The sequence below is a fragment of the Podarcis bocagei genome (genome assembly GCF_964188305.1).
Source record: "Podarcis bocagei genome assembly, chromosome: 1".
Lineage (NCBI taxonomy): Eukaryota > Metazoa > Chordata > Lepidosauria > Squamata > Lacertidae > Podarcis > Podarcis bocagei.
The window spans coordinates 130,642,699-130,668,802 of record NC_138125.1 but is presented as its reverse complement, the minus strand read 5'-3'; the positions used below and the strand labels follow the sequence as shown (position 1 = coordinate 130,668,802).

Genomic DNA, 26,104 nt, shown 5'->3' with positions numbered 1-26,104 from the left:
CCCCTGACCATTAGGTCCAGTCATGGCCGACTCTGGGGTTGCGGCACTCATCTTGCTTTAATGGCCAAGGGAGCTGGCATTTATCTGCAGACAGATTCCAGGTCATGTGACCAGCATGACTAAACCGCTTCTGACAAACCAGAGCAGCGCACGGAAACACCGTTTACCTTCCCGCCGGAGCGGTACCTATTTATCTACTTGCACTTTGACGTGCTTTCGAACTGCTAGGTGGGCAGGAGATACCAAGTCTACGTAGATGTTAATCCTTTTCCCGTTCAAATCCTTTTTAGCACCTCAGTGGCTGAATTAATTAGCAGAGTAGTTTCTCCCCCTTCACTCAGATCATGTCCAAAACTTAAGTCCAATTTTTCATCTTAAGAATTGGAAGCTTGCTGCTAAATGGAGGCGACTTTGGAGAGTTGCGAAGAAACGTCCCAGCGCCCCCCAGCCCCTCCTTCCTTCTGAATTTGGGGCCAGGTGTTGGGTGATCTGCGGATGAGCTGCCACTCCCCAGCCCAGGGAGTGTAGGGAGGCCGATTACCGTATTTTTCACTCTATAAGACGCACCCGACCCTAGGACACCTTATTTTAGAGGGGGAGAACGGGGGGGGGGGGGAATCTCCCCCTCTCTGCTCAGCGCCCCTTCAGCGAAGCGGCAGGAGAAACTGAGCCCCTTCCATTTCTCCTCCCGCTTCGCTGAAGGGGCGCTGCGCAGCAATCCCTCTCTGCTGAAGCCAGAAGAGTCTTGCTCTCCCGGCTTCAGCAAAAGGAACCTGAAGCCTTTGGAGCGTAGCGCGAGGTCCCACTGCGCTCTAAAGGCTTCAGGCGGCTATCCCTGAAGCCCGGAGAGCTCCAGGCTTCAGCGAAAGCAACGCGAAGCCTCTGTAGCGTGGAGGGAGCGCTCCCTCTGCGCTTCGGAGGCTTCGCGTTGCTATCGCTGAAGCCAAGGAGCCTGCATTTGCTCCATAGGACGCAAACACATTTCCCCTTAATTTTTGAAGGGGAAAAAGTGCGTCCTGTAGAGCGAAAAATACGGTACTCCCATCTCAGCCTCTGATTCTGGAACGTACGGCGGTGATGGAATTCAGCCATCCTCCATCGCAGCTCGCCAGAAGCACCTCCTCAAACTAAGATGCTTTTTGAGTGTGTGGGTGGGTGTTTGTGAATGAATGAGAATGACCTCTGCTTTTGTCTTCCCCCAGCATGCGCAACAGCAAGTAAAGCAAGTTCTGGAAGAGCTGACGGACACCAAAAATAAACTGGCTTACGAGAAAGGGAAACTTCAGGTATGTCAGCCTTGTGGAGTAACACAAGCCACTGGCTGTTTGCCTTCTCTCAGTTCTTCCCTGCTGATAGACCTTTGCTCTTTTCAGTGCTGCTGTTTCCTGGGTGGGGATGAACAACTATCTCCGCTCCCCGCTCCCACCCAGCTTAAAAGGACTCAAGAGTAGAATGCCTCAGAATACTAGAGCTTTAGTCTTTTGGTGTTAACACAGCCCGAGTTGTAGTAGTGCTGACCATTCAGCCATCCTATTGTCTCTTGTAAGGCTGCTGAGTGATGACTACGCAGAAGAGCAGCAAAATCCTGGGGCCAACTGTGGTTTTATTGCTGAGGGCCACTTGGCTGTTTCGTTTTAGTTCTCAGGCTTTTGTACCGTATCAGGGCTTTTTTTCAGCCGGAACTGACTGGAATTCAGTTCCGGCATCTCTCAGGTGGGCGCCATTGTCATTCTATTTATTTTTTTTAATATAAATTTTATTAAGATATAAAACACATACATACACATTTACACAATAATACACATATACAACACATTACCATATTTTCATAACCTACGGTATTTTTCGCCCTATAGGACGCACTTTTCCCCCTCCAAAAATGAAGGGGAAATGTGTGTGCGTCCTATGGGGCGAATGCAGGCTTCAGGAAGCTATTCGCAAGCCTTCGGAGCCCGGCGGGAGTTCCCGGCGGGCTCCGAAGGCTTGCGGATATCAGCCAGTTCTGGGGGCTGGGGTCGGGGGGAACCTCTTCCCCCGCCCCAGCCCCATGGCTGGGGGGGGGAATAATTCCCCCCCTTTATTTCCCCCAAAAAAAACTAGGTGCGCCCTATGGGCCGGTGTGCCCTATAGGGCGAAAAATATGGTAAAGCATACCTACATTATTCTATATAATACCTACCTATACTGTACATATCGACATACCTACACACCTACCCCATACTGACACCCACCAAGTGACTTGACTTCCAGCCGTTCTTGTTACGCTACTTTATTTTTCCAACTAGCTTAAATGCATTTCATTATTTCTTTAATCTCTTCTTCTATCTTGACTTTACTCTCCTTTCACTAATCATTTTCTGGATTCACTCAATATTTGTCAGAAATTCTACTTTTTCCACATAAAATCAGGATTAAGTACTTTTTCCACCTCTTTTTCTAGAAAAATGGACTGCTTAGTATGATTTTTTTATATTATTATTATTTATTATTATTTAAATTTATATGTTGCCCTTCTTCATAAGATCTTAGGGCGATTCACGGGATGAAATACAAGATATGAACAAGTAAATAATTAAAACCCAAACAGCAATAATTTGCAGAGAGGGAACTCGCAAGTGCATGTGTGCATCATTAAAAAGGCTCTTAGTCCAAGCAAAATGGCAGGTTGTACCTCTGAGGTAGCTTTGTATTGTTACGAGATAAAATTATCATTTTTTAAGAAAGGAAAAGGAAAGAAGGCTCCATCATGCTGAATGCGTTTGAGCTTGCTATTTTGAAAGCGGTGTGCGCAGGGACCCTTTAAATCGGGGGCGGGGAGCCTGTGGCTCTCAATGGTGGTGGACTACAACTCCCATCATCTCTTGCCATTGGCCGTGCCAGCTGGGGTTGATGGGGTGTTAAACCAGCACCTAGAGGTTCCTCAGCCGCCTTCAAAGCGTTACAGGTGTTGCGTTCGCAAAGTAAAGGAAGGATTGAACTCTGATTAATAAGAATACACACAGAGACTTGAACCAGCAAGACTCTGGGAAGGGTGCGTATAATCGTGTCTCTCTGTGCTTGTCCGTCAGCTCTCCACAGCCCCTGGCCCAGGTGTTTTATTCACAAAAGAACATTTTACAGAGTGTTCATAAGAACCAATCAGATTTCTTCTGAGCATTTCAACAAACCCACGTGGGGAGAAGGTTGAAACTACTAAAACTAATTAGCATGCATATATTTTGGTGTAAATAAGTTGAGAACTACAAAGGGGTAGTAAATAGTTGAGAACAACAAAGGGGTGCATCTGGCAACCCCAGAGCTGAGAAATAAACATGATAAGAAGGATGGCCAGAAAGACCATATCACTACCACCTTCATGTGAGATCTGTTTCCTGACCCTAAGGTTAACATCCTAAGATAAATATATAAGAAACTACTTCAAAGAAGCTTGTTCACTATCTTTATGACCCAAGATGCCTGCCTGGCGAAGCAGCTGGGCTGAACTGGGCTGTGTACGTGACAAGAGAAATGGGCAATAGAGGAAATGGCCAGAGATGCAGAGGTGTAGATTAATCAAGAATCATATCAAAATAGTTTAAACCCAGTCAACGCAATGCTTTCATTGCTGACACAGGTGGCTTACTCTATATCTGTTATAATTCCTCATAGCAATCCCACCTGATCACTACATCTCTGGATATTTGCACTTCTACATCTCACCGTTTTTTATTTTCATTTTTTGTGTGCAGCAAGGCTTAAGAGAGGAGAGGCATTGCATCATCATCATCTGCCTGCATGTGTTTCTGTATCACATAAAGATCTCTAGCAGACATTCCTGAAGAGAGCGTGGAAAAAATGTAGTGCGGAGAGAGAATAAGCAAGGGATACACTGTAAAAAACAACGTTCCAATTAAACCCCAAGTTCCAATCAAACCCAGTCAACGCAATGCTTTCATTGCTGACACAGATGGCTTACTCTATATCTGTTATAATTCCTCATAGCAATCCCACATAGCAATCCCACCTGATCACTACATCTCTGGATATTTGCACTCCTACAACAGGAGTACAATGTAAGCTACTTTTCGGCAAGATCCAACCCGGCAAAGTTGTGCTTCTGTGGTAAGAAACGGAGCAACTAGTCCTTCTGATGTGGTTTTTGATACTTGTTTAACATGTTGGGATACTGCCAGGGAGACAAAGTCCATCATGGCCCCCAAGCCGGCTGCCGGACGATCCATTGATCTCCCGTAGATACAGTATCAGCAATTAGCGACACGAGTTTCTAGAAATAGCTTGCCACATTCCAGAGCTCATGCACACTCTATCAGCAGATAATTCACAGCGGAAGTTGCACGCAGGAGAGCATTATTTACAAGTTTTATTCAGCGTTGATCAGAACAAAGTAAAACATGACTGCCTGCTTCAGTGTCTCCAGACACAGAGAGAGAAAACGAAAGCAACAGAAAACATAAACATCCTGTGAACAGGAAATGCGCAGACTCTGTGACTCACAAAGCCTGCTCCCTTTTAAGGTGGAACGGAAATATCCTAACATCACATTGGAGCAGCATCTGGAGATGGATCAGTGGGAACCTTGCCTCCATGGCACCCCTCAAGCTTTCAAAGGGAGCCTGAAATTTGATTTTGGCTCCAGCCAGACTGCACTGGGCTTCCGCTATGTTTTTGTTTTTTTCCCCAGTTCCACGTGTGCCTTTAAACAACAAAGCAACCAGATTTTTCCCCCTTTTGCCAATTATTTTTATTGACGTTCCATAATTTTTAACAAATTGTCACCAAATCAATACAAATTCAACACAGATTTGAAAGTTGGGCTTCCCTCCCACCCCAGAAGTCCCCTCTATTTTCCTCCCTCCTTTGCTGCTTCAAAAAAAAAAAACTTTTTTCCAACTATCATTTCAAAATACATTCATCCCTTCTCCCTACACATCACCTGTTCGGTTACCAATTTCTGCTATGCCTTTTTATGCATTGTTCTAGCCTGTCCTCAAAATAGTCGAGTGTGGAGTAAATCCTCTTCTATCTATCTATAATAGTCGTTCGTAAGTCTTCAGACATTTCCTTCTGATACCTCTTGAGTAACACTTTGCCTGAGAAAAACAGATCTCGCTTCCTCCCAAACAACAATACACACATTCCTACTTAACATGGCCTTGGACGTTGCTGTCTGACATCTGGCCCCAGTAATCAACAACTCGGCCTCACTGGTGTGGCATGCAGGGGGTGAAAATGAAACCCCTAGGGGTGTGGTTTTCGGTTTTTGTTTTGTATAAATATACGCAGTGGTAGCTCAGGTTACATACGCTTCAGGTTACATACGCTTCAGGTTACAGACTCCGCTAACCCAGAAATAGTGCTTCAGGTTACGAACTTTGCTTCAGGATGAGAACAGAAATGCTGTGGCGGCAGCAGGAGGCCCCATTAGCTAAAGTGGTGCTTCAGGTTAAGAACAGTTTCAGGTTAAGTACAGACCTCCGTAACGAATTAAGTACTTAACCTGAGGTACCACTGTAATATACATCCCCCCTACCACGCTGCCAATCTCTCAGCATCAGAAATTAACAGGTAGGCTTCACAGAGGCAGAAGGAAGGTGGCAAGTCTTAATTTAAATCAGGCATAGGCAAACTCTGGCCCTCTGGATGTTTTGAGACTACAATTCCCATCATCCCTGACCACTGGTCCTGTTAGCTAGGGATGATGGAAGTTGTAGTTCCAAAACATCTGGAGGGCCAGAGTTTGCCTATGCCTGATTTAAACAATGCCTTGCATTTGGAGTCTTTATGACTACAGTGGTACCTCGGGTTAAGTACTTAATTCGTTCCGGAGGTCCATACCTGAAACTGTTCTTAACCTGAAGCACCACTTTAGCTAATGGGGCCTCCTGCTGCTGCCGCGCCGCCGGAGCACAATTTCTGTTCTCATCCTGAAGCAAAGTTCTTAACCTGAAGCACTATTTCTGGGTTAGCAGAGTCTGTAACCTGAAGCGTATATAACCTGAAGCGTATGTAACCCGAGGTACCACTGTATTTAGACAGGAAGACGAGGATGGAGACAGAAATAAGTTACCAGCTAGGAAGCATACATTTTCAGGGTCACAGGGAGCTGCCAAGTATCGCGTCAGACCCCATTCACTGGGAAATATGTCTCATTCATTTAAATGGTTCTTAGCTTTCATGCAAGTATCTTTAGGACAGCATTCATGAAATAGCTTTTCTCACCTGCACAAACTCGCAGAAAAGTAGCTGTAAGTGGCCAGTGTGGGTTTTACAGTGGTACCTCAGGTTACATACGCTTCAGGTTACATGCGCTTCAGGTTACACACTCCGCTAAGCCAGAAATAGTGCTTCAGGTTAAGAACTTTGCTTCAGGATAAGAACAGAAATCGGGCTCCGGCGGCGCAGCGGCAACAGGAGGCCCCATTAGCTAAAGTGGTGCTTCATGTTAAGAACAGTTTCAGGTTGAGAACGGACCTCTGGAATGAATTAAGTACTTAACCCGAGGTACCACTGTATTTAAATACCACCCGGATTGTGCCTTTATTGGACCCCTTTTTCCTCTGAGTTTGGCAAACGCCATTGCTGTTTCCAGATCGCAGGTGCGTATTTTAGAAGGCTCTGGAACACGTGTCGTCTTTCGTTTATCATAGACTAGAGTGAAGCAGCTGGAAGAAAAGGCGCAGTCCCTCCAGGACACACGCTCAGAAAACAGCCGGCTTCGCAAGCTGAACACCGCCTTGGAGACAAAGTGTAACCAGGTACCATCCAGTTATATTGACCTACAGCGTGGGTTGCCAGTCTTTCTGGGCTGAAGGACAGGCTGGGGAAATTCCTCTTTGTGCCATGACATAATTAGATTCTGTACTCAGAAAGTCAGCGCAAATATTTCTGCTTGCACAACAAGAGCTTCCCACTCTCCTCCTCCTCCCCCTGTGTGCCCCCGAAATCTGTCCTAGCGGGGCAGGATACACTCAGGAGAAGGGGTGGGGAGTCCCACTGTGCTAGTGGAAATCCTTGCACTGATAGTAGAATACTGCCCATTATGCTTGGTGCATATTTACATATTTTCTGCATTAATGAAACAGCAATATTTTGGCTTTCCTGGCATTTGGAAGCAGAGCACTAGAAGTCTTAATCAAGCTTTCTGAGCATTGGTCAGGTATTGTTATTCTATTTTGCAGCTACTCTGCACCAGCATTAGGTTTGGAAAACAATACAGTGGTAAAGGTAAAAGGTAAAGGGACCCCTGACCATTAGGTCCAGTCGTGGCTGACTCTGGGGTTGCGGCGCTCATCTCGCTTTATTGGCCAAGGGAGCTGGCGTACAACTTCCAGGTCATGTGGCCAGTATGACTAAGCCGCTTCTGCCAAACCAGAGCAGCGCACGGAAACGCCGTTTACCTTCCCGCCTATTTATCTACTTGCACTTTGACGTGCTTTTGAACTGCTAGGTTGGCAGGAGCAGGGACTGAGCAACAGGAGCTCACCCCATCAAGGGGATTCGAACCGATGACCTTCTGATCAGCAAGTCCTAGGCTCTGTGGTTTAACCTACAGCACCACCCGCATCCCTAGAATACAGTGGTGCCTCGGATTAAGTACTTAATTCATGCCGGAGGTCCGTTCTTAACCTGAAACTGTTCTTAACCTGAAGCACCACTTTAGCTAATGGGGCCTCCCGCTGCCGCTGTGCCGCTGGAGCACGATTTCTATTCTCATCCTGAAGCAAAGTTCTTAACCCGAGGTACTATTTCTGGGTTAGCGGAGTCTGTAACCTGAAGCGTATGTAACCTGAAGCGTATGTAACCCGAGGTACCACTGTAATTCGTTTTTTCAAAAAAACTAAATTCTGTGCCAGATTCCATGGGTGTTAATGGATGCATGGAATTCAGAGAGCTCAGGAGATATTGCTGGTGGAAACGAGCTTTCTTTGAAGAGCCTCATTTCAGCTTTTCATTGCCTCACTTTTCAGATGAATGCCGAACTTGCCTCCATTAGGATCAACACACAGAGGATGGAAGCAAAGCTAAAACAGGTACTGGAACAATGGCAAGGCCTTTCAGCTAACACCCTCATGTTTCGGACCGCAAAGGGTCCACAGCAAAGGACTCTGTTCTTTCTGACAAAAATACAGAATAAGAAGAAACGGTGGCTGTTCAGATCATCGTTCTGGCGTTGTAAGGCCTGCCAGACTCTGCTTTCGAAATGTGCTGGGACTTATATTCAGCCTCACCTGAATATGTGATTTCTCAGTATGGCTAGTAAGTGAAGAAATATTGCAGGGGGAAGGGGAGAAACTCAGCCAAGGAACACAAAGCTTTCCACCTTGTCCTTCCTTCAATTCCGCTCTCATCCTGCACAGTTGTCTCTGGGCCAAAGAGATGGCTTGAGGGTTCATCACTTTCTATAGCTCCCAAAGCCATAGGGAAGGCTTGGGCCTCCCCAGAGTTGTTCTGAGAACTAGAGCACTTGAATGTGAGGGGCTACTGCCTCCAGGATGGCTGTGGCGCCAAAAGAGGGGTGGCTAGCTTGTTGTGACACACACACAACCTCCTGCCCAGAAGCTATTTCCCACTTTAGGGGTGTGTGTAAAGGTAAAGGAACCCCTGACCATCAGGTCCAGTCGTGGCCGACTCTGGGGTTGCGGCGCTCATCGCGCTTTACTGGCCGAGGGAGGCGGTGTACAGCTTCCAGGTCATGTCGCCAGCATAACAAAGCCGCTTCTGGTGAACTAGAGCAGCGTACAGAAATGCAGTTTCCCTTCCCGCCGGAGCGGTACCTATTTATCTACTTGCACTTTGACGTGCTTTCAAACTGCTACGTGGGCAGGAGCAGGGACCGAGCAACGGGAGCTCACTCTGTCATGGGGATTCGAACCGCTGACGTTCTGATCGGCAAGCCCTAGGCTCTGTGGTTTAAGCCACAGCGCCACCCTCGTCCCTCTGTGTGTGTGTATATGTGTATAAAATATTTTTTATTAACTTTTCTTTTTACAATTTAGAATATTCATTTAGACAACCTTAAAATATCAATGACTTCCCTTTTTCCGTTTCCATGGTTCATTTTGCATAGCAATAAATCCCTGCATATTTTACATAAACTAAACCATTCAGTATTCCATTGTTTCTTCCATCAAAACTTATTTACACTGTTGAATTTGTCTGAATGCTGCCCATGTTTTCAAGTGTACACAGTTACCACCCCCCCAACACTTCAGATGCATATTTGTGGGACCCACACTGTTTTTGTAATTTTAAGTTTCTCAAAACTGCTTTTAAACATTGTGCAATGTTGCGTCTTAATTGTTGCGATCTACCCTGGGACCTTAGGGCAAAGTGGTGGATAATAAATTGTAGTCGTCATCGTCATCATTATCTCAGGGGTGGTGCTGGCTTGAAGGGAAGCAAGTGGAAAGAAAGCGTTTGATTAGCAGATTTGACAAAATTGACTCCCAGGCAGGCTGTCCCACATTTAGTTCCTGTGTGCTGCTCAGGATGAAGGCAATATGTCTGCACAATCTTCAGTCCATGCACAATATTTAAATAAACATAGACAGTGATAGGTCCCTGGCACCCTCTCCTTTCACCTCCATTTTGAAAACCTCAATATCTGAAAGTAGAGACACTTCGGCTTATGTTCTGTTAATATGTATGTGCATATGTAAAATTTTTGGGACACGGGTGGCACTGTGGGTTAAACCACAGAGCCTAGGACTTGCTGATCAGAAGGTCGGCAGTTCGAATCCCCGCGACGGGGTGAGCTCCCGTTGCTCGGTCCCTGCTCCTGCCAACCTAGCAGTTCAAAAGCACATCAGAGTGCAAGTAGATAAATAGGTACCGCTCCAGCAGGAAGGTAAACGGCGTTTCCGTGCACTGCTCTGGTTCGCCAGAAGCGGCTTAGTCATGCTGGCCACATGACCCGGAAGCTGTACGCCGGCTCCCTCAGCCAATAAAGTGAGATGAGCGTCGCAACCGCAGAGTCAGCCACAACTGGACCTAATGGTCAGGGGTCCCTTTACCTTTATGTTAAATTTTAGGAATAAACACGGTGTGAAATTAATCGCTCAAACACACCTTGTCCATGTGTAAGAATTACAGAGGATGATTTTAAAAGCTAGTCCTACTCACAGTAGACCTATTGAAGCTAATGAGCACAACTAACCTAGGTTCATTAATTTCAGTGAGTCTGCTCCACATAGGACTTGGTTAATACAACCCAGGAAAATTGTAAGGTACGCCATTGTTGTTAATTCCTAAGTAATCAGGTGAGAGGTGTTGATACAAGATCAGGAGAGGAGCATCTATACTCTCAAGGAGTCTAAACCAAGCATACAACGAAAAAGACATTACAGTGGTACCTCGCAAGACAAAAAACTCGCTAGACGAAAGGTTTTTCCGTTTTCGATTTGCCTCGCAAGACGAAATTTCCCTATGGGCTTGCTTCGCAAGACGAAAACGTCTCGCGGCTTTGTTTCCTTTGTCTAAAAACAAAGACATGTTTTGTTTATAAAGTTAATTTATTTTCCCTTCAATTTTTGAACTGCTCTTTACAGTATGTGTGACTTTAAAGAGCAGTTAATAAACTGTTGTTGTACCAAATTTGGCTTTGTTTGGACTTTTTTTGACCATAGGAACGCATTAATTGATTTTCAATGCATTCCTATGGGATTTCGTGATTTGCAAGACGAAAAATTCGCTAGACGACAAAACTTGCGGAACGAATTAATTTCGTCTTGCGGGGCACCACTGTAGGTGTAGAGGTAGTTTTAGTTTAGAGGTAGTTTTAAAAACACAGAATCAGGAGTGGAATTCAGGTCTACTTCATAGCTGTCAACTCTTCCCTTTTTTTAAGGGAAATTCCCTTATTCCGAATAGGATTCCTCGCAAGAAAAGGGAAAGGTTGACAGCTATGGTCTACTTACCGGTCTGTGCAACTCCTCCCCCTAATTTAAATGGAAGAAACCGGATTGGTGGGCTGTTCTACTCTGCTTGGGTCACACTTTGAGCTCAGAGGTTAGGCCTCATGACATCACAAACAGAGCAGGGTGATGTCTTGGTGACTTCAGAGAGAACACATGTTGATTTATCTTTGGATAGGAGGGGTTGTTGAGCATTTAAACTTCAAACAGCCACCAAGAAGCGCAGATTTAAAATGGCTTCCTTGAGACTCCCTCAGTGACGCAACAACTCTTATAAATTGACTCGTCGTTGGGCTGAGAGGCAGGATTTGCAAATGGAGCCCTTGCCAACCATTAAGTTGCCAGACATTAGGGGCATCTGTTTTCGTCTCGCATTGCCTTCTCCAGTTGCTTGGTTTCTCCTGTTTGGGCAGCTAGTGCTATAGTAAAAATGCCTCTCCAAAAAAGAAAGTCATCTGAGAATTGCTGGCCGCAGAAATCCAATGAGCGTTTTAGATCATGCCTGGCCTGTGAGACCAAGGGACTTCGTGGGCGACCTTCTACTGCGTGCTCCCCTGAGCGCAGAGTTCGTTTCATGATAGATCTGCCCGGAAGGGAGGCTGCCTCTGAGTGTGGGGATTGTCCCCCTGCCTCTCCGAGGGTCCTCTTCAGGGCTATAAAGGCCACGAAAGAAAAGCTGGACACTAAAAAAGATACCAGCGACTTAGAAACTGAGTGGGATATAACCAGTGAGGGGACAGATCTTCAGAGGGTGAGTGCCAAGGCTGAAAATGGTGAAGATGGAGAGGTAAAGGTAAAGGGACCCCTGACCATTAGGTCCAGTTGTGGCCAACTCTGTGGTTGCGGCGCTCATCTCGCTTTATTGGCAGAGGGAGCCGGCATACAGCTTCCGGGTCATGTGGCCAGCATGACTAAGCCGCTTCTGGCGAACCAGAGCAGCGCACGGAAACGCCGTTTACCTTCCCGCCAGAGCAGTACCTATTTATCTACTTGCACTTTGACGTGCTTTCGAACTGCTAGGTTGGCAGGAGCAGGGACCGAGCAACGGGAGCTCACCTCGTCACTGGGATTCGAACCGCCGACCTTCTGTTTGGCAAGTCCTAGGCTCTGTGGTTTAACCCACAGCGCCACCTGCGTCCCTAAATGTATAAAATGCATAAATGTACAAAATGTATAAAAGGCATAAAATGTAGCTGAACCTAATAACTTAGGCCATGCACATAATTCCCGTTTACTCTGCGTTCAGTGTGTCCCCAGTGGTTTGGGAAGTGGTGTACCTATCCTATTGTTACTTACAAAATACTGTGTTTCGATGGATGGGTTCCCCCCCCCCACTCCCCAAACCAGGTCCGATCCAAATTGAGAAACCTGGCCGTGTGTTAAAAGATAGTCATGTACTGTGTGCGCCTTAGATCTAATATGAACTGGGGAAATGGAGATCCTGGAAAATTGGGACGTGGGTGGCACTGTGGTCTAAACCACTGAGCCTCTTCGACTAGCCGATCAGAAGGTCGGCGGTTTGAATCCCTGTGAGCTCCCGTTGCTCTGTCCCAGCTTCTGCCAACCTAGCAGTTCGAAAGCATGCCAGTGCAAGTAGATAAATAGGTACCGCTGCAGCGAGAAGGTAAATGGTGTCTCCGTGCGCTCTGCTTTCCGTCATGGTGTCCCGTTGTGCCAGAAGAGGTTTAGTCATGCTGGCCACATGATCCGGAAAGCTCTCTGTGGACAAATGCCGGCTCCCTTGGCCTGAAAGTGAGATGAGCGCCGCAACCCCATAGTCGCCTTTGACTGGACTTAACCGTCGAGGGTCCTTTACCTTTACCTTTCTACTGGAAAACCTCTGAGCAAATAGCTCGTCAAACCCCTTACAACGCCGTGGCACACAGGTAGAAGAATGGGCTGGTCAGTGTTTAGGGTTGCCGTATTTCAAAAAGTAAAAGCCAGGGCACATGATTCTTTGATTGACTTGTCTAAGATCCAGGATGAAGCGCCGCCTTTCAGAAATTACTGGTTGTATGGCAGCCCTATCAGTGTTTTTAATGGGCCTGGTCAGGCCATTTGTCTTGTAATTTTATCTACAGGGCTGAAAAGACAAGGATGCCCAAATGCTCTGAAAATCTTTTCTATACTCTTTGAACCATTTCTCCTCCCCTCCCCCTCTGTTTTTTGTAAAAGACACAGTCTGCCCTTGTCTGCAGAGAGGATGATTTTTCTGTGACCGTCAAAACCCGTGATGAAGCGCTGAGAGAGAACCAGAAGCTCAAAGGGCAAATAAGTGCAACTGAAGAGAGAGAGAAACACAAGGTAGCAAATGTTCTTTGGGTGCTTGAGCTTTGTCCGGACTTCGTTGCAGCAAACCTGCCTCAATGTCTGTTTTGAAATTTCTCCTCCACATCACCTGCCACTCCTGTCCTGAGATACGGATGGATGCCTTTCAAGTGCTAATTCCCCAAACAGAAACCTTGTCTTATTTATGAGTAAGAATCATTATTAGAGATTGGAATCATTATTAGAGTTGGCCCCATCTAAGAAGTAAAAAATCAACATGGTGTAAGAGGAAACAATCACATTCAGGGCCAGTTCAGAGAGAAGATGGACTGGATTTTCAATTAACGATCCTCTTTGTTTTAAGTCATTTTTTCAAATTATGATTCCGTTCCTTGTATTGGTTTGCTGGTCTCATTGATGCTGTTGTGTTAGTTTTTAATTCAGTGGTACTTCTGGTTACAGGACACGGGTGGCGTTGTGTGTTAAACCACAGAGCCTAGGGCTTGCCGATCAGAAGGTTGGCGGTTCGAATCCCAGTGACGGGGTGAGCTCCCGTTGCTCGGTCCCTGCTCCTGCCAACCTAGCAGTTTGTTTGTTTTTTTTTTATAAAATTTTTATTGGGTTTTCCACTTTTATAAAGACAATACAAACACAAAAATAACACAAACATGTATAGATTCAGCAGATCCTGGTTTCATAACCTTGTTCCCTGACTTCCCCCCACCCCCCCTCGTGCATCCCAATTCCCAAGATTATATCAGCAAGTTGGTATTTCTCCTCTTAACCATCCTATTCATTTTATTACCTTTTCTCTAATAAAAAAAATGATTTTCCTAAGTTGGACCCAAGTTCTCTTCCATCGATTTTTGATTTTATCCTAATTAAAAGTCATATTAACCAAACCTAAAAGTCTTGAGAGTTTTTAAGAATCTCTTCTTCCCTCCCTCCCATCCCCGGTTTTTGTCCCTTCCCAATAAAAGTCCAAAGTCAAGGTTCTCAGCCTGGGTTCCTCACGTCCGAGGCTTTCAAATCCCTTTCAGTCCCTCTTCGCCGGTCTTGTTGGTAGTCCTTTATGTCAGTCGTCGAATCTGGAAAAAGGTCTTTCACCATCAAAGCATATTCTCTTCCCACAAGGAGATTTGAAAGCAACTGCTGAAGAATTTCCACAAAGCCTGTATCTTCAAACTCAGAGTCCAAACAGAGGCCCCAAACATATTTCTTTATTCTAAGTTCCTGTATTCCATATTGTCCCAGGGCCTCCTCCTTCTTCCTCTGCGTCTTTCGCAGACTTGTGGTAGATATGTTCCCAAAGTCTCCTTGCTTGTGTTGCACAGATGTCAGCTTTTGGTTGTTACTTCCCAAGGTTACTTTCTCTTTTTCTTGTTTAATCTCTTCCACCTCTGTAGACATTGTTTCCCATTCAGCTGTGGATTCTTTCTCATTCAGATCCTCAATACAAACAGCAGAGTTGCCTGTTCCCAAGGTCATAGTGATAAGTTGTTTATTCATGGCTAAGCTCTGCTCTTGTAAGATTCCCACCAATTGAAACATCCTTTCGATTTCCACTAGTAACTTTCCATCCACAGCCATTGTGTCCATTGTAGTTTCACAGAATTCCCCCTAGGGGGAATCTGGTTACTTATTAGTCTTTTCTCCAAGAGTCCTTTAGCTTGTTGTTATTACTTTGTTTCCAACAATTTTGTCTCAATTATAACTCGTTTTAATCCAGAGGGGTCTTAGGTAATGATTTTTCCGCTTTAAACTGCCCGTTTGGCAGCTTTGACAGCTGTCAAACTCCGCAGCTCTTACACAGGCACAAAGGCAGGACGTTCCCGAGCCCGGGAGGGGGGGTTGTTCAAAACATAAAAAGGGTCTCCAAAACTCCACTCTCCAGCACAAGATTTGCTTTAACTAAATCTTGAAAGTTAATGTCCTTTTTAACTCACCCCGCCAAGGGTAGGCTCTCCAGCTTAGCTCTTATGTCGTTGCTTAGATCGTCTGCAAGGGGGGGGTGCGGACTTCCTTTTAGCACACACCCCGGTCGTCTCCCATTCAAGGTAAAATTTTTAAAGTCCGAATCCGTCTTACTCACGGGTAATTCTTTCAGTCCAAATTTTCAAGGAAGAAAGTCAGCGCTCACTGGTCATGGCTCGCGGCTTCGCCCCACCGAGGTAGCGGTCGACTCTCAGTGCCACGCCACCCCCGTATCCCCTCCGCTGCCTTTAAAAAGGCTCTTCGCGAATCAGGGGGGGCGCTTAAGGCACCCGCCGAGTCTTCAGTCCGCAGGCTTCCGCGCCTGCGGCTTTTAAGGGTCCCCGCGTCGCCGGCGCGGCAAAGACCCGTCCTCAGTGGAGCCGATTCCCTCCGGAGCTCGGAGGGAATCCGCCATTTCCAGATCGCGTCAACCCGGAAGTCCTGCCAACCTAGCAGTTTGAAAGCACGTCAGAGTACAAGTAGATAAATAGGTACCGGTCCAGCGGGAAGGTAAATGGCGTTCCGTGCGCTGCTCTGGTTCACCAGAAGCGGCTTAGTCATGCTGGCCACATGACCCGGAAGCTGTACGCTGGCTCCCTCGGCCAGTAAAGCGAGATGAGTGCCGCAACCCCAGAGTCAGTCACGACTGGACCTAATGGTCAGGGGTCCCTTTACCTTTACCTTACTTCTGGTTACGAACTTAATTCGTTCCGGAGGTCCATTCTTACCCTGAAACCATTCTTAACCTGAGGTACCACTTTAGCTAATGGAGCCTCCCGCCGCCGCTGTGCCGCTGGCACACAATTTCTGTTCTCATCCTGAGGTAAAGTTTTTAACCCGAGGTACTACTTTTGGGTTAGCAGAGTCTGTAACCTGAAGTGTTTGTAACCCAAGGTGTTTGTAACCTGAGGTAGTACTGTAGTTTAGATATTGATGCTTGCTATTTAGGAAAAAAAATGTTTTTAATAGTTTAGATATTGATGTTTGCTGTTTGGAAATTGTTTTATATTTGTTGTGAGCTGCCTTTGGAAAACGTATGTCTTGAAAGGCAGGCTAGAAATCTCTGGAATGAATGAATGAAATGAATCAGCCGTTGAGACCTGATTTTTGTTTTTCATATTGGTCTGCGAGGTACCAAGGTACGAAATTGGGAGCACAAACAATAATTTGAGGGGAAGCGGTGCTGTCAATGTTGTTAAAACCAAGTAGGTCTCCTTTTTGGTGCCTGGGTGGGAGAATACCTTGGCAAACTTTGTGCAAGCGTGGTGGAGCTTCTTGAAGGAAGAATGGGATATAAGTCTCATCCAGTTTTTAAAAATTAAATGTCTCCGTATAAAACGGGGGGAAGGAGGAGAAAATCTGACCAATTTGTATGTTTACCCATGCAAACATTTGACAAACAGACAGCACACAGCTGCCAATCTCATTCCCATTGATTTTGGCTGTGCACTACAGTTCAATTTTCAGGAAAGGCATTTTATAAATGCTTATTATCAGGGGTGAAGGAGATTGAGGTGGCGTTCTCAGAGCCCAAAGTACACTGGTCCCTACAAAATTGATGAATGCTAAAATGTCGAGGTTTTGAGAAAGAAAAGGAGATTACAGCGACAAAAGATTAAGTTAAAGAAAAGAATAAGAAGAAACATATTTGATAAAATTAAGTTTAGGATTTGCTGAAATAATTTTGGAAATTGGGATGTAGAAAGGGGAGGTTTGGGGGAGTCCGAGAAGTGAGGTTTATGAAAAAAAAGGCTATGAAACTATCCATGTTTGTTTGTCTTTTTATTTGTTTGTACTGTTTATAAAATTTTTGTAAAATCAATAAAAAAATTTATATATAAAAAAAACAAAGTACACTGGTCCCTCAGAAGTCGAGCAGAATCCGTTCCGGAAGTCCGTTCGACTTCCGAAACGTTCGACTTTCAAATTGCGGCTTCTGATTGGCTGCAGGAAGCTCCTGCAGCCAATCGGAAGCCGCGTCAGACGTTTGGGTTTCCAAAGAACGTTTGCAAACTGGAACGCTTACTTCCAGGTTTGTGGCGTTCAGGAGCCAAAACGTTTGACTCGCAAGGTGTTTGGGATCCAAGGTACGACTGTAAAGGTGTAGTTTTCTGCATTCAGCACACAAAGCTGCATTTATACAGAATTACACCACTGGTCCATCTTGTGTACCCTATATTTGTCTGGCAGGGTTTGGCCTCCAGTGTTTCAAAGGTCTTGCCAGGGATACCTGATATATCCTTGAAGTGGAAATGTCAGGAGCGGAACCTGGGACCTTCAGCAAACAAAGGAGGCCCTCTGCTGTCGCTTGTGACCCAATACCATCCCAAGTAATCGTGATTGAGACCCCCTGCTCTTTTGCATTCCCCTTTCGTACTTCAGATGACGAATCTGCGACGCAAGCTGGAAGAGTCGAAGGAAGACAATGCCAAAGTGACAGCTATGTTGGAGAATGTGTTGGGCTCTCATAACAAAATGCAGGTGGCTCTGGAAAAGGTTCAGACTGAGCTGGGACGCAAGGATTCTGAGGTGGCTGAGCTGAAGAAGGACAGGTAACTTGGCTGCCTGCTTTGTACGGCATTCCAGGTACAAAGAGAGCCAGTGTGGTGTAGTGGTTAAGAGAGGTAGACTTGTAATCTGGTGAACCGGGTTCGCGTCTTCGCTCCTCCACATGCAGCTGCTGGGTGACCTTGGGCTAGTCACCCTTCTTTGAAGTCTCTCAGCTCCACTCACCTCACAGAGTGTTTGTTGTGGGGGAGCAAGGGAAAGGAGAATGTTAGCTGCTTTGAGACTCCTTCAGGTAGTGATAAAGCGGGATATCAAATCCAAACTCCTCCTCTTCTTCTTCTGCATGGTGGAACAAAGCTTAAAGCAAAACACACATTTAGTGGGAACTTTTTAAAAAACCTGAGTTGGATAATATAAGGGGGGAGATGATAATTGCAGACAATAATATAAGGAATCGTTTTGGGGGGAATCATGTCAAACTATCTTCTTTTTTACGAATGGTCTTCCCTGAAACACTGTGTGATTTATGGTCTCCATTTATAAATAATAAGAAACTGGCTGCAGAGTGGGTAGGAATTGTGAGAGAGGTACTTAACTTCAGATAGATCTAGATCAAATGAGGGAATGATGATAACCATTGACTAGGCTGAAAATGAATGGAAGAAAGACAAGGGACCTGGAAGGGGGTCTCTCAATACGTTTGAAGAAAAGAAAAGGAAGGAAAAGGAAAAGGTGGAGCAGTTAACTTGAATGCTGTTTGTACTGATGCCATTGGAAAAACCAGGAGTAATTAATTTGGATGATTTATGTAAAATGAGAAGTATTTGCTTTGGAAGCAAAACAGTACAAGCCATTGCTTATCTAGTAAAGGTAAAGGGACCCCTGACCATTAGGTCCAGTCGTGACCGACTCTGGGGTTGCGGCGCTCATCTCGCTTTATTGGCCGAGGGAGCCGGCGTACAGCTTCCAGGTCATGTGGCCAGCATGACTAAGCCGCTTCTGGCGAACCAGAGCAGCGCACGGAAACGCCATTTACCTTCCTGCCAGAGCGGTACCTATTTATCTACTTGTACTTTGACGTGCTTTCAAACTGCTAGGCTGGCAGGAGCTGGGACCGAGCAACGGGAGCTCACCCCGTTGCGGGGATTCGAACTGCCGACCTTCTGATCGGCAAGTCCTAGGCTCTGTGGTTTAACCCACAGCGCCACCCGTGTCCCTCTATTGCTTATCTAAATGACAATTGATTAAACCGTAACCTAGTGCTGTGTGTGAACCCTGCCCAGCAGCCTAACACATTTGTTCAGCACCATGAAACCCAGTCTGATGCATGGTGTGTTGCTGATGTATGAACCATGGTTTTCTTTAACCACGGCTTGGTGTTACGGCGTTAGTCCTAGCCTTTGGTGTCTCTCCCCACCTTGGAAGCTTGGCAAACTACAAAGGCATGAGGAAGGCGCAGCTGGAAAGCAATGCAAACTTTGAAGAAACAAGCTATGGTTGGATCGTCTGTGAGACAACTCATGGTTAAAATGTGGTTTGCTGAGCAAACCACGGCTTAGCCTTATGTGCAAACCAAACCACTGTCTGAGAATATTCAAGGAGTCTTTCAACTGTGTATGCCTCAAGAGCAGAGTGGAATTAATTCAATCATAGTTGAGGCTCTTTTTTGATGGAAGAAAACATGGAGGAAGCTTCCCTATCGCCCTTTGCCTTTGTTTGTTCTCTCTTGCATCGCCTCTTTGCTTTTTTTTGCAGGACCCAAAGCCAGCAAAGAATTCTGATGCTAGAGGCAGAGCTGGAGGAATGCCACAGCAAAATGACCTTGCAATCTCAACACAGCTTTAAGGTAAAAATCAGCATCTTCCAGTGGTTATAATAGACTAAACCAGCAATACATTCAGCTTGGGTGGCCTGTCTGGAAGGATCGCATCCTGCATAGCAGGAACAAAGTTCATTTGTCCGTAAATAATTGGTGTAATTAGTTTGAGCATAATGTATATTTGGCAACTGACTGTTCATTTTACTGGGTTTTTCCCCCATCCATGAAGCCATTCCCAGATTAAGATTCATAGCGACAGCTGCATAAGTTGTTTAATCATCGGAATAAAATTGTTGTTTCACAACTGTATGTTTCATGAAGAGAATCATTGCTACCCTGTGCTTTTCTCCCCCTAAAAGATGGAAGCTCTTTGTAAAATTCTGGAGGCCTCCAAAGCAGACAACAAGAAACTTGCCCAAAATTTAGAGCAAACTCTGCAGACCAACAGTGCTCTGCAAAGCAAGCTTATGCTTATTCGAGATGAACTGGAAAGCAAAGAAGCCGAGTGCCAGGAACTAATGGAATGCAGGTAAGACTTAGATAGGCAGGAGATTTTGCCTTTCCAGTCTGAACAGCTGAAGTCCGGATCTGACTTTTGAGGCAGTAGAAACTTGCTACCTGCTGAGCTATCAGCTCGGCAAGGCAGGGCCCCAAATGTGCAGAGGGGGTCTACAGCTTTGAAATTTGTCTGGGGAACCCAGAGTCTCGATGGGGAATGAATTGCAAAGGGAAGAAAAAGGATTTAACCTCCTTCCTCCGGGCCTGTAAGACAGAGCTATTCCGCCTGGCCTTTAATTTGAATTCAGCCTGATCTTTTATTTCCCTTCTCTTCCCTCCCCCTCCCCTTTTATGAAGATCACCCACTCTGAGACCCCACAGATTTTTGATTTTTATTGTTATTCATTTTTTATACTGTATTTTATGCTGCTTTTATAATTAAGTGTTTTAAATTTGTTTTTAGCTGCCCTGGGCCCAGTTTTTGAACCGGGAAGGGTGGGCTAGAAATAAAAAAATATTATTATTATTATTATTATTATTATTATTATTATTATTATTATTATTATATTGGGGAAGCATCAGTGCTGCATGTTTTCAGACTTTACTTTCCTGAAAAAGTGAGCGACCTCCTGTTAATCTATTTCCCTCTGCCTTACTAAAGGGACCAGTTAATTGAGGAAACCAAGTTGGAAGTAAAGTTGTACGCAGATCGCCTTGAGACTCTGAAGAAACAGTTTCAGACTGAACGGGAAGTAACCAAGAAGGCTGCTCAAAAGGAATCGGCTGAGGTGTGAGGAGGTGGAAGAGTTTTGAGTTTTTCTCGGTGGTCACGGTTGCACGTAAATGCTAAGGTGAAAATCCTGGCTTCATAAGCCAGGATATGCACGAACTCCCTTTGGGCAAGTAGCTGAACAAGCCAGGATTCAGCATTTTGCCATTGCTTCCTGTTACGTATGAACCTGGAAAACTATGGTTGATGGCTTCCAACCAAACCAACTTTAAATCATAGATCATTCTCCCCACCCTCACATTCAACCTTTGATACTCTCTTGATATGTTGTACCTCTCCCTTCACTCTTCTTTCCACCTTCTTACCCAAATTGATGGTTTTCTTTGTGTGTTTGCTTTCTAATTCTCCTAGAATTGTTCTTCCTTTCATTCTCCCTTTATTTATTTTTTACAAAATACAAACATGCCAGGAAGGAAATAGAATGCATTTTCTTTATATTAAGGAAATGAAAAGCTTTTATCCTACTCAGAAACTGAATATTTCCCCATATATAAGAGTTTCCAACTCTCAATAAATAAATGTGCTTAGCTGAGTCCAGTATTACTATAAGAAGTTAATTTCAGCGTAAGTGCCATGGTCCTCATTTTCCTTTCCCCTTTTGCTAACGTCCTTTAAGCCTAGTTTGCACATAATGCTAAATTGTTGTTTCTTAAGCTGTGGGGAACATTTGTTAAATCATGGCTGCTGGGCAGTATTCACACATAACTGGTTTGTTTACTGTCAACAAAATAATAATTCGAAGCCACGGTTTGCTGTTGGCTTACTAACCATGGCTTGTTTTTATTTTTTATTTTTTAAATGATATTTATTGAAAAAAGAATTTTTAAAAAAATTACAAAGAAATAAAAAGACAAAGTTACAAAGAAAAAATAAAAAGAAAAAATAAAACCATCATTTTCAAATTCTCGAATTTCATTACCTTCTTTCCATGACCTCCTCCTCCTCCCATCTCTTGTATCTTGATTAATAATTGTCACAGCAAATCCTTTCCATAATTCATAGTATTCTGTCCTTACATTACCTTGCTCTATTTTCATCTTATCTTATACAAAACTTTAAAACTTAAGACTTAAGTCTTATTTTTACCAGCTTCTCATAACCATAACCTTTTTACCTGATTCTTTAAATGTCTAACCATGGCTTGTTTGAACTGTGGCTTGGAATTGTGAGAACCCAGCATTGCCTCTTAAGACGTGATGAAAGAGCAGGTGGAAAACAAAACAAAGTTGGAGAAGTAAGCTATTCGTTGGAATTTTTGTGAGACAGCTCGTGGTTAATTCATGGTTTGTAAAGCAACCCACTGCTTAAACAAAACATGAGCAAAATGTTTGGATGGAAACTGCTCCTAGGGAAGCAAAGAGCGCTATGATTAGAAGCAATCCCTCCCCCCGACTTAACAGCCAGTTATTTTATTTTCTAGGTTTTGTGGGGGTGTATAGAGGAAGATGGGACGCGGGTGGCGCTGTGTGTTAAACCACAGAGCCTAGGACTTGCCGATCGGAAGGTCGGCGGTTCGAATCCCCATGACAGGGTGAGCTCCCGTTGCTCGGTCCCTGCTCCTGTCAACCTAGCAGTTCGAAAGCACACCAGTGCAAGTAGATAAATAGGTACCGCTCCGGCGAGAAGGCAAACGGTGTTTCCATGCGCTGCTCTCGTTCGCCAGAAGCGGCTTAGTCATGCTGGCCACATGACTCGGAAGCTGTCTGTGGACAAACACCGGCTCCCTCGGCCTATAGAGCGAGATGAGCGCCGCAACCCCAGAGTCGTTCGTGACTGGACCTAATGGTCAGGGGTACCTTTACCTTTATAGAGGAAGATAAAATGTGTGTTCTTTCCCTGGGGTGGCTTTTTCATTCAGAGCTGACGTAAAGGTGTCAACCAAGGTTCAGATGGCAGACATCACATTTCAATTCCTTTTGGCACCATGGATATATGCGCCCCTGTGAATTTTCATGAGGCTGCAGCTGGCTAAAATCACGGGAGCATAGATAGCTGCTTGAGACTAGGTCAGACTTTTTGTCCATCTAGCTCAGGGTTCCCCAAACTTGGGTCTCCAGATGGTTTTGGACTACAATTCCCATCATCCCTGACCACTGGTCCTGCTAGCTAGGGATGATCGGAGTTCAAAAACAGCTGGAGACCAAAGTTTGGGAAACCCTGATCCAGCTTACCCGGAGTTTTAACCAGGGACGTGTCTTACTCTCAAGAAATAATAATAGCCCTAGAGCAGGGGTGAGGAACCTGAGACCCATGTATCAAATATGGCTGTCCAAGCCCTGCCCCCCTGGTCTGGCGACTCTCCCTGGGCAACACCTCTTCACCCAAGTCCTGCCTCCTCTTGCCACACCCATGTTTGCTTCTGGCCCTACTCATGTGGCCCCTGGACTGAAATTATTCCCACTTTCCGCCAGCAAGCCCTGGACAAATTGCCTTCAGGATAGGAAACCAAGACCTGGAAAGCTCTTGGGGTGATGGGAGCAGAGGAGTCGTTTAGAAGTGAGTGTTGAGCCCCCTTTTTTCTTCTTCTTGAAGTGAGCATGAACTTGCCCTTTCTTGGTGCCCTGTAGCTGAAGAAAGCCCTGGAGGAGGCCTGCACTAAATCTGGAGAAATGTCACGCCTTAACAGGGAACTGCGGGCAAAGGTCGCTGAGCAGGAGGCAGCGCTGGCTAGTCAGAAGGAGAAGCTGAAGAGGCAGAAAGCGTTAATCACGCAGTACTTCAATGCCAGGACCAACAATGCGCAAAATGCAGGAAGGATAAAGGTGAGGGGTGTGGGTGGGTGGGTGTTTCATGCAAATGACTTTAACACATCCTGCAATCTACCATTTTGAAAGTTGCCCTCTCAGTATCAACCTGATACCAGATAGATTGGAGACTTCATTGCGTTCCCCTTAGCTGAGTTTCTATTGCAGCTGCAAACCAACTGGCTCTTGCAGAAGTAGATTAGCGCTATACAGTGCTAAACTGCATTGATATGTAATCTCTTAAGTTTCCTTTGCATTTTCAGCACAGATAAAAGCTGGTAAGTCAGTGTCTTCTATTGGATCAGTGCTGGGGAGGTAGGAGTTTGGCTTTTTCAGTTATATATGCTGTTTGGAAACAGGCAAAACGTGTGCACTCCACATGCGTAGAAGCAGATTTGATAGGCAATTGTGGCTGGATTTTTAGAAATTGCTGCATTAAAAGTATTAAGTACAATGGTACCTTGGTTTGCATACGTTTTGGATGACAAACATCAAACCCAGAAGTGTGTGTCCCGGTTTGCAACCTTTTTTTGGATGACAAACAATTTTTATTTTTTTTGGAGGCCCCATTGGCGAAAGTGCGCCTTGGGTTACAACCTGTTTTGGTTTACAAACGGACCTCTGGAACGGATTACTGTTGTAAACCAAGGTACCACTGTAATAAAACATGGATCATCATTACTCTCATTGCTGCAGACCACTGTTACCTGCTTTTCTCACCAGGTACGACTTGTCAAGTGATTTTGAGGGAGTAGGAAAATTTAAGGATAAGTTGCATCTAGGGATGGATGCCATATTGATATATCGCCCCAAACCAGTTTGAAGTCCATATCATGATACTGATTTCATAATTTTTGACCTGGCAATGTATTTCGAATCAAGATGTATGTGTGTGTTTTGCAAAAATCGCGATGTGGGAAAAACTGTGAAGTCAGTCAATGCCTCTAGATAGTTCCATCCTTATTTCACATGTTGTGATATATCAGTACAGTGGTACCTCAGGTTACATACGCTTCAGGTTACAGACTCCGCTAACCCAGAAATAGTGCTTCAGGTTAAGAACTTTGCTTCAGGATGAGAACAGAAATCGCGTGGCGGCAGCAGGAGGCCCCATTAGCTAAAGTGGTGCTTCAGGTTAAGAACAGTTTCAGGTTAAGTACGGACCTCCAGAACGAATTAAGTACTTAACCTGAGGTACCACTGTATATCGCAATGTTTAGCTGGTGATATATCACGAAGCTGAAAACCAGAATTTGCCCAGCCCTAGGTGCAACAAGGAATTTGCTTAGGTCCATCAATGCTAGCGCTTAAAATTCCTGGGCCTTTAGTTGACTGTCCCCATGATCTGCCTTTGCTTCATAACCCATTTTGCTGCCCAACACCCTGTCCCACTTTTTATGTCCAAGGGGAAGCAAGACGACAGCTGTGCAACATTGCTTTATTTTGGAGGGCAGTGCTGTAGCTTCTCCCTCCTTGGCTTACTATTTGTGGGCACAATCCAGTGAGATTTAACTATACTTCCTGTTGTTGAATGGCATCAGAACAAAACTTCAGGAGAGAGGCAGGCGCCGCTTAATAATAACTGCATTCTGTCACGGAAGCAAGGCGTTTTCTTGGGACGTTCCTCTATTCGCTTTTGTGATTTATTTCCAGGAGATTGAAACGGAATTGAGGCAAATGGAAGAGATGAAGCAGCAGTACCAGAAGAAAAACCACGAGCAGGTAGAATCTCTTTTCCGTGCAGCAGGTGGGAGAGTGGAAAGCAGATTGAAACGCGTGCATGGGGTCACGGGATCTGATTTCTTTTCTTTTTTAAATAATTTTTAGTAAGTTTTCCATTTAACAATCCAATCACATCACATTAATTATTCCAAATTATACCAATGAAGTCCAAATATTTTGCCGAATTTTAAATTTTGTTGGGGGTTCCCATGTTTCGAGTTCAGTGAGGGTCCAATCATCTCATATTTCTGCTGCTTTTGATGTTCACAAATCCCATCTTCCAGTCTTCTTGTTGTTATCCTTTTTCTTCTTAATAACCTCTGAGTTGTTTCCGCAGGCGAGTTAAACCAAACATTATTATATTTCTGTGTGTACTTTGTAAGGCTCTCCTTAAATCACCACACGCTGATCCAAAAGTCCTATTCGGGCAGCAGGCACCATTTTAGTCTTTTCCGATGTAATAAAGTCTAAGCGTCTCCTCATTAATTTTCCCAGACCAGTTGCACCATAAATCAGTCCTTCCAGGGGAGGGTTTGCCAAATCAAACACACAATCCAAACATGATAACAAAGCAATGGCTCACCTCCCCCTCTGACTATTAATCTCACAACTTAGTCTGTCTCATAATGGGATCTGATTTCTTTTCATGCCGTAGTCCCTTAGGATCAAAGAATTTGTCGCTGAGTTGACAACCCTGCAAGGCGAGATGCAGCAGCTAGCCAGGAATCAGCAAGCGATGGAAACGGAAAACAGAAACCTTGAGAACCAGCTGGTCGCAGAACAGAAGCAAAGGCAGCGGATTCAGGAAGAGTGTCAGGTAATGGTGCCACGGCCCAACCGAGCTAAAGGGTTGTGGCAGCTGAGCACA

At 45.0% G+C, this 26,104-nt stretch overlaps 1 protein-coding gene across 2 annotated transcripts in view; it reads left to right on the top strand.

Annotated features, from left to right (window-relative positions):
* The window catches only part of CCDC150 (coiled-coil domain containing 150), a 59,539-nt gene that overhangs the window by 27,326 nt on the left and 6,109 nt on the right, over nt 1–26,104 (top strand). For both annotated transcript variants that reach the window (XM_081205115.1, XM_081205114.1), the window contains 11 exons: nt 1,203–1,286; nt 6,648–6,755; nt 7,968–8,030; nt 13,089–13,217; nt 17,538–17,707; nt 19,419–19,509; nt 19,842–20,011; nt 20,642–20,768; nt 23,338–23,532; nt 25,168–25,236; nt 25,892–26,053. In XM_081205115.1, coding sequence (XP_081061241.1) covers nt 1,203–1,286; nt 6,648–6,755; nt 7,968–8,030; nt 13,089–13,217; nt 17,538–17,707; nt 19,419–19,509; nt 19,842–20,011; nt 20,642–20,768; nt 23,338–23,532; nt 25,168–25,236; nt 25,892–26,053 — 1,368 coding nt within the window. The remainder of the gene's footprint in view (nt 1–1,202; nt 1,287–6,647; nt 6,756–7,967; nt 8,031–13,088; nt 13,218–17,537; nt 17,708–19,418; nt 19,510–19,841; nt 20,012–20,641; nt 20,769–23,337; nt 23,533–25,167; nt 25,237–25,891; nt 26,054–26,104) is intronic.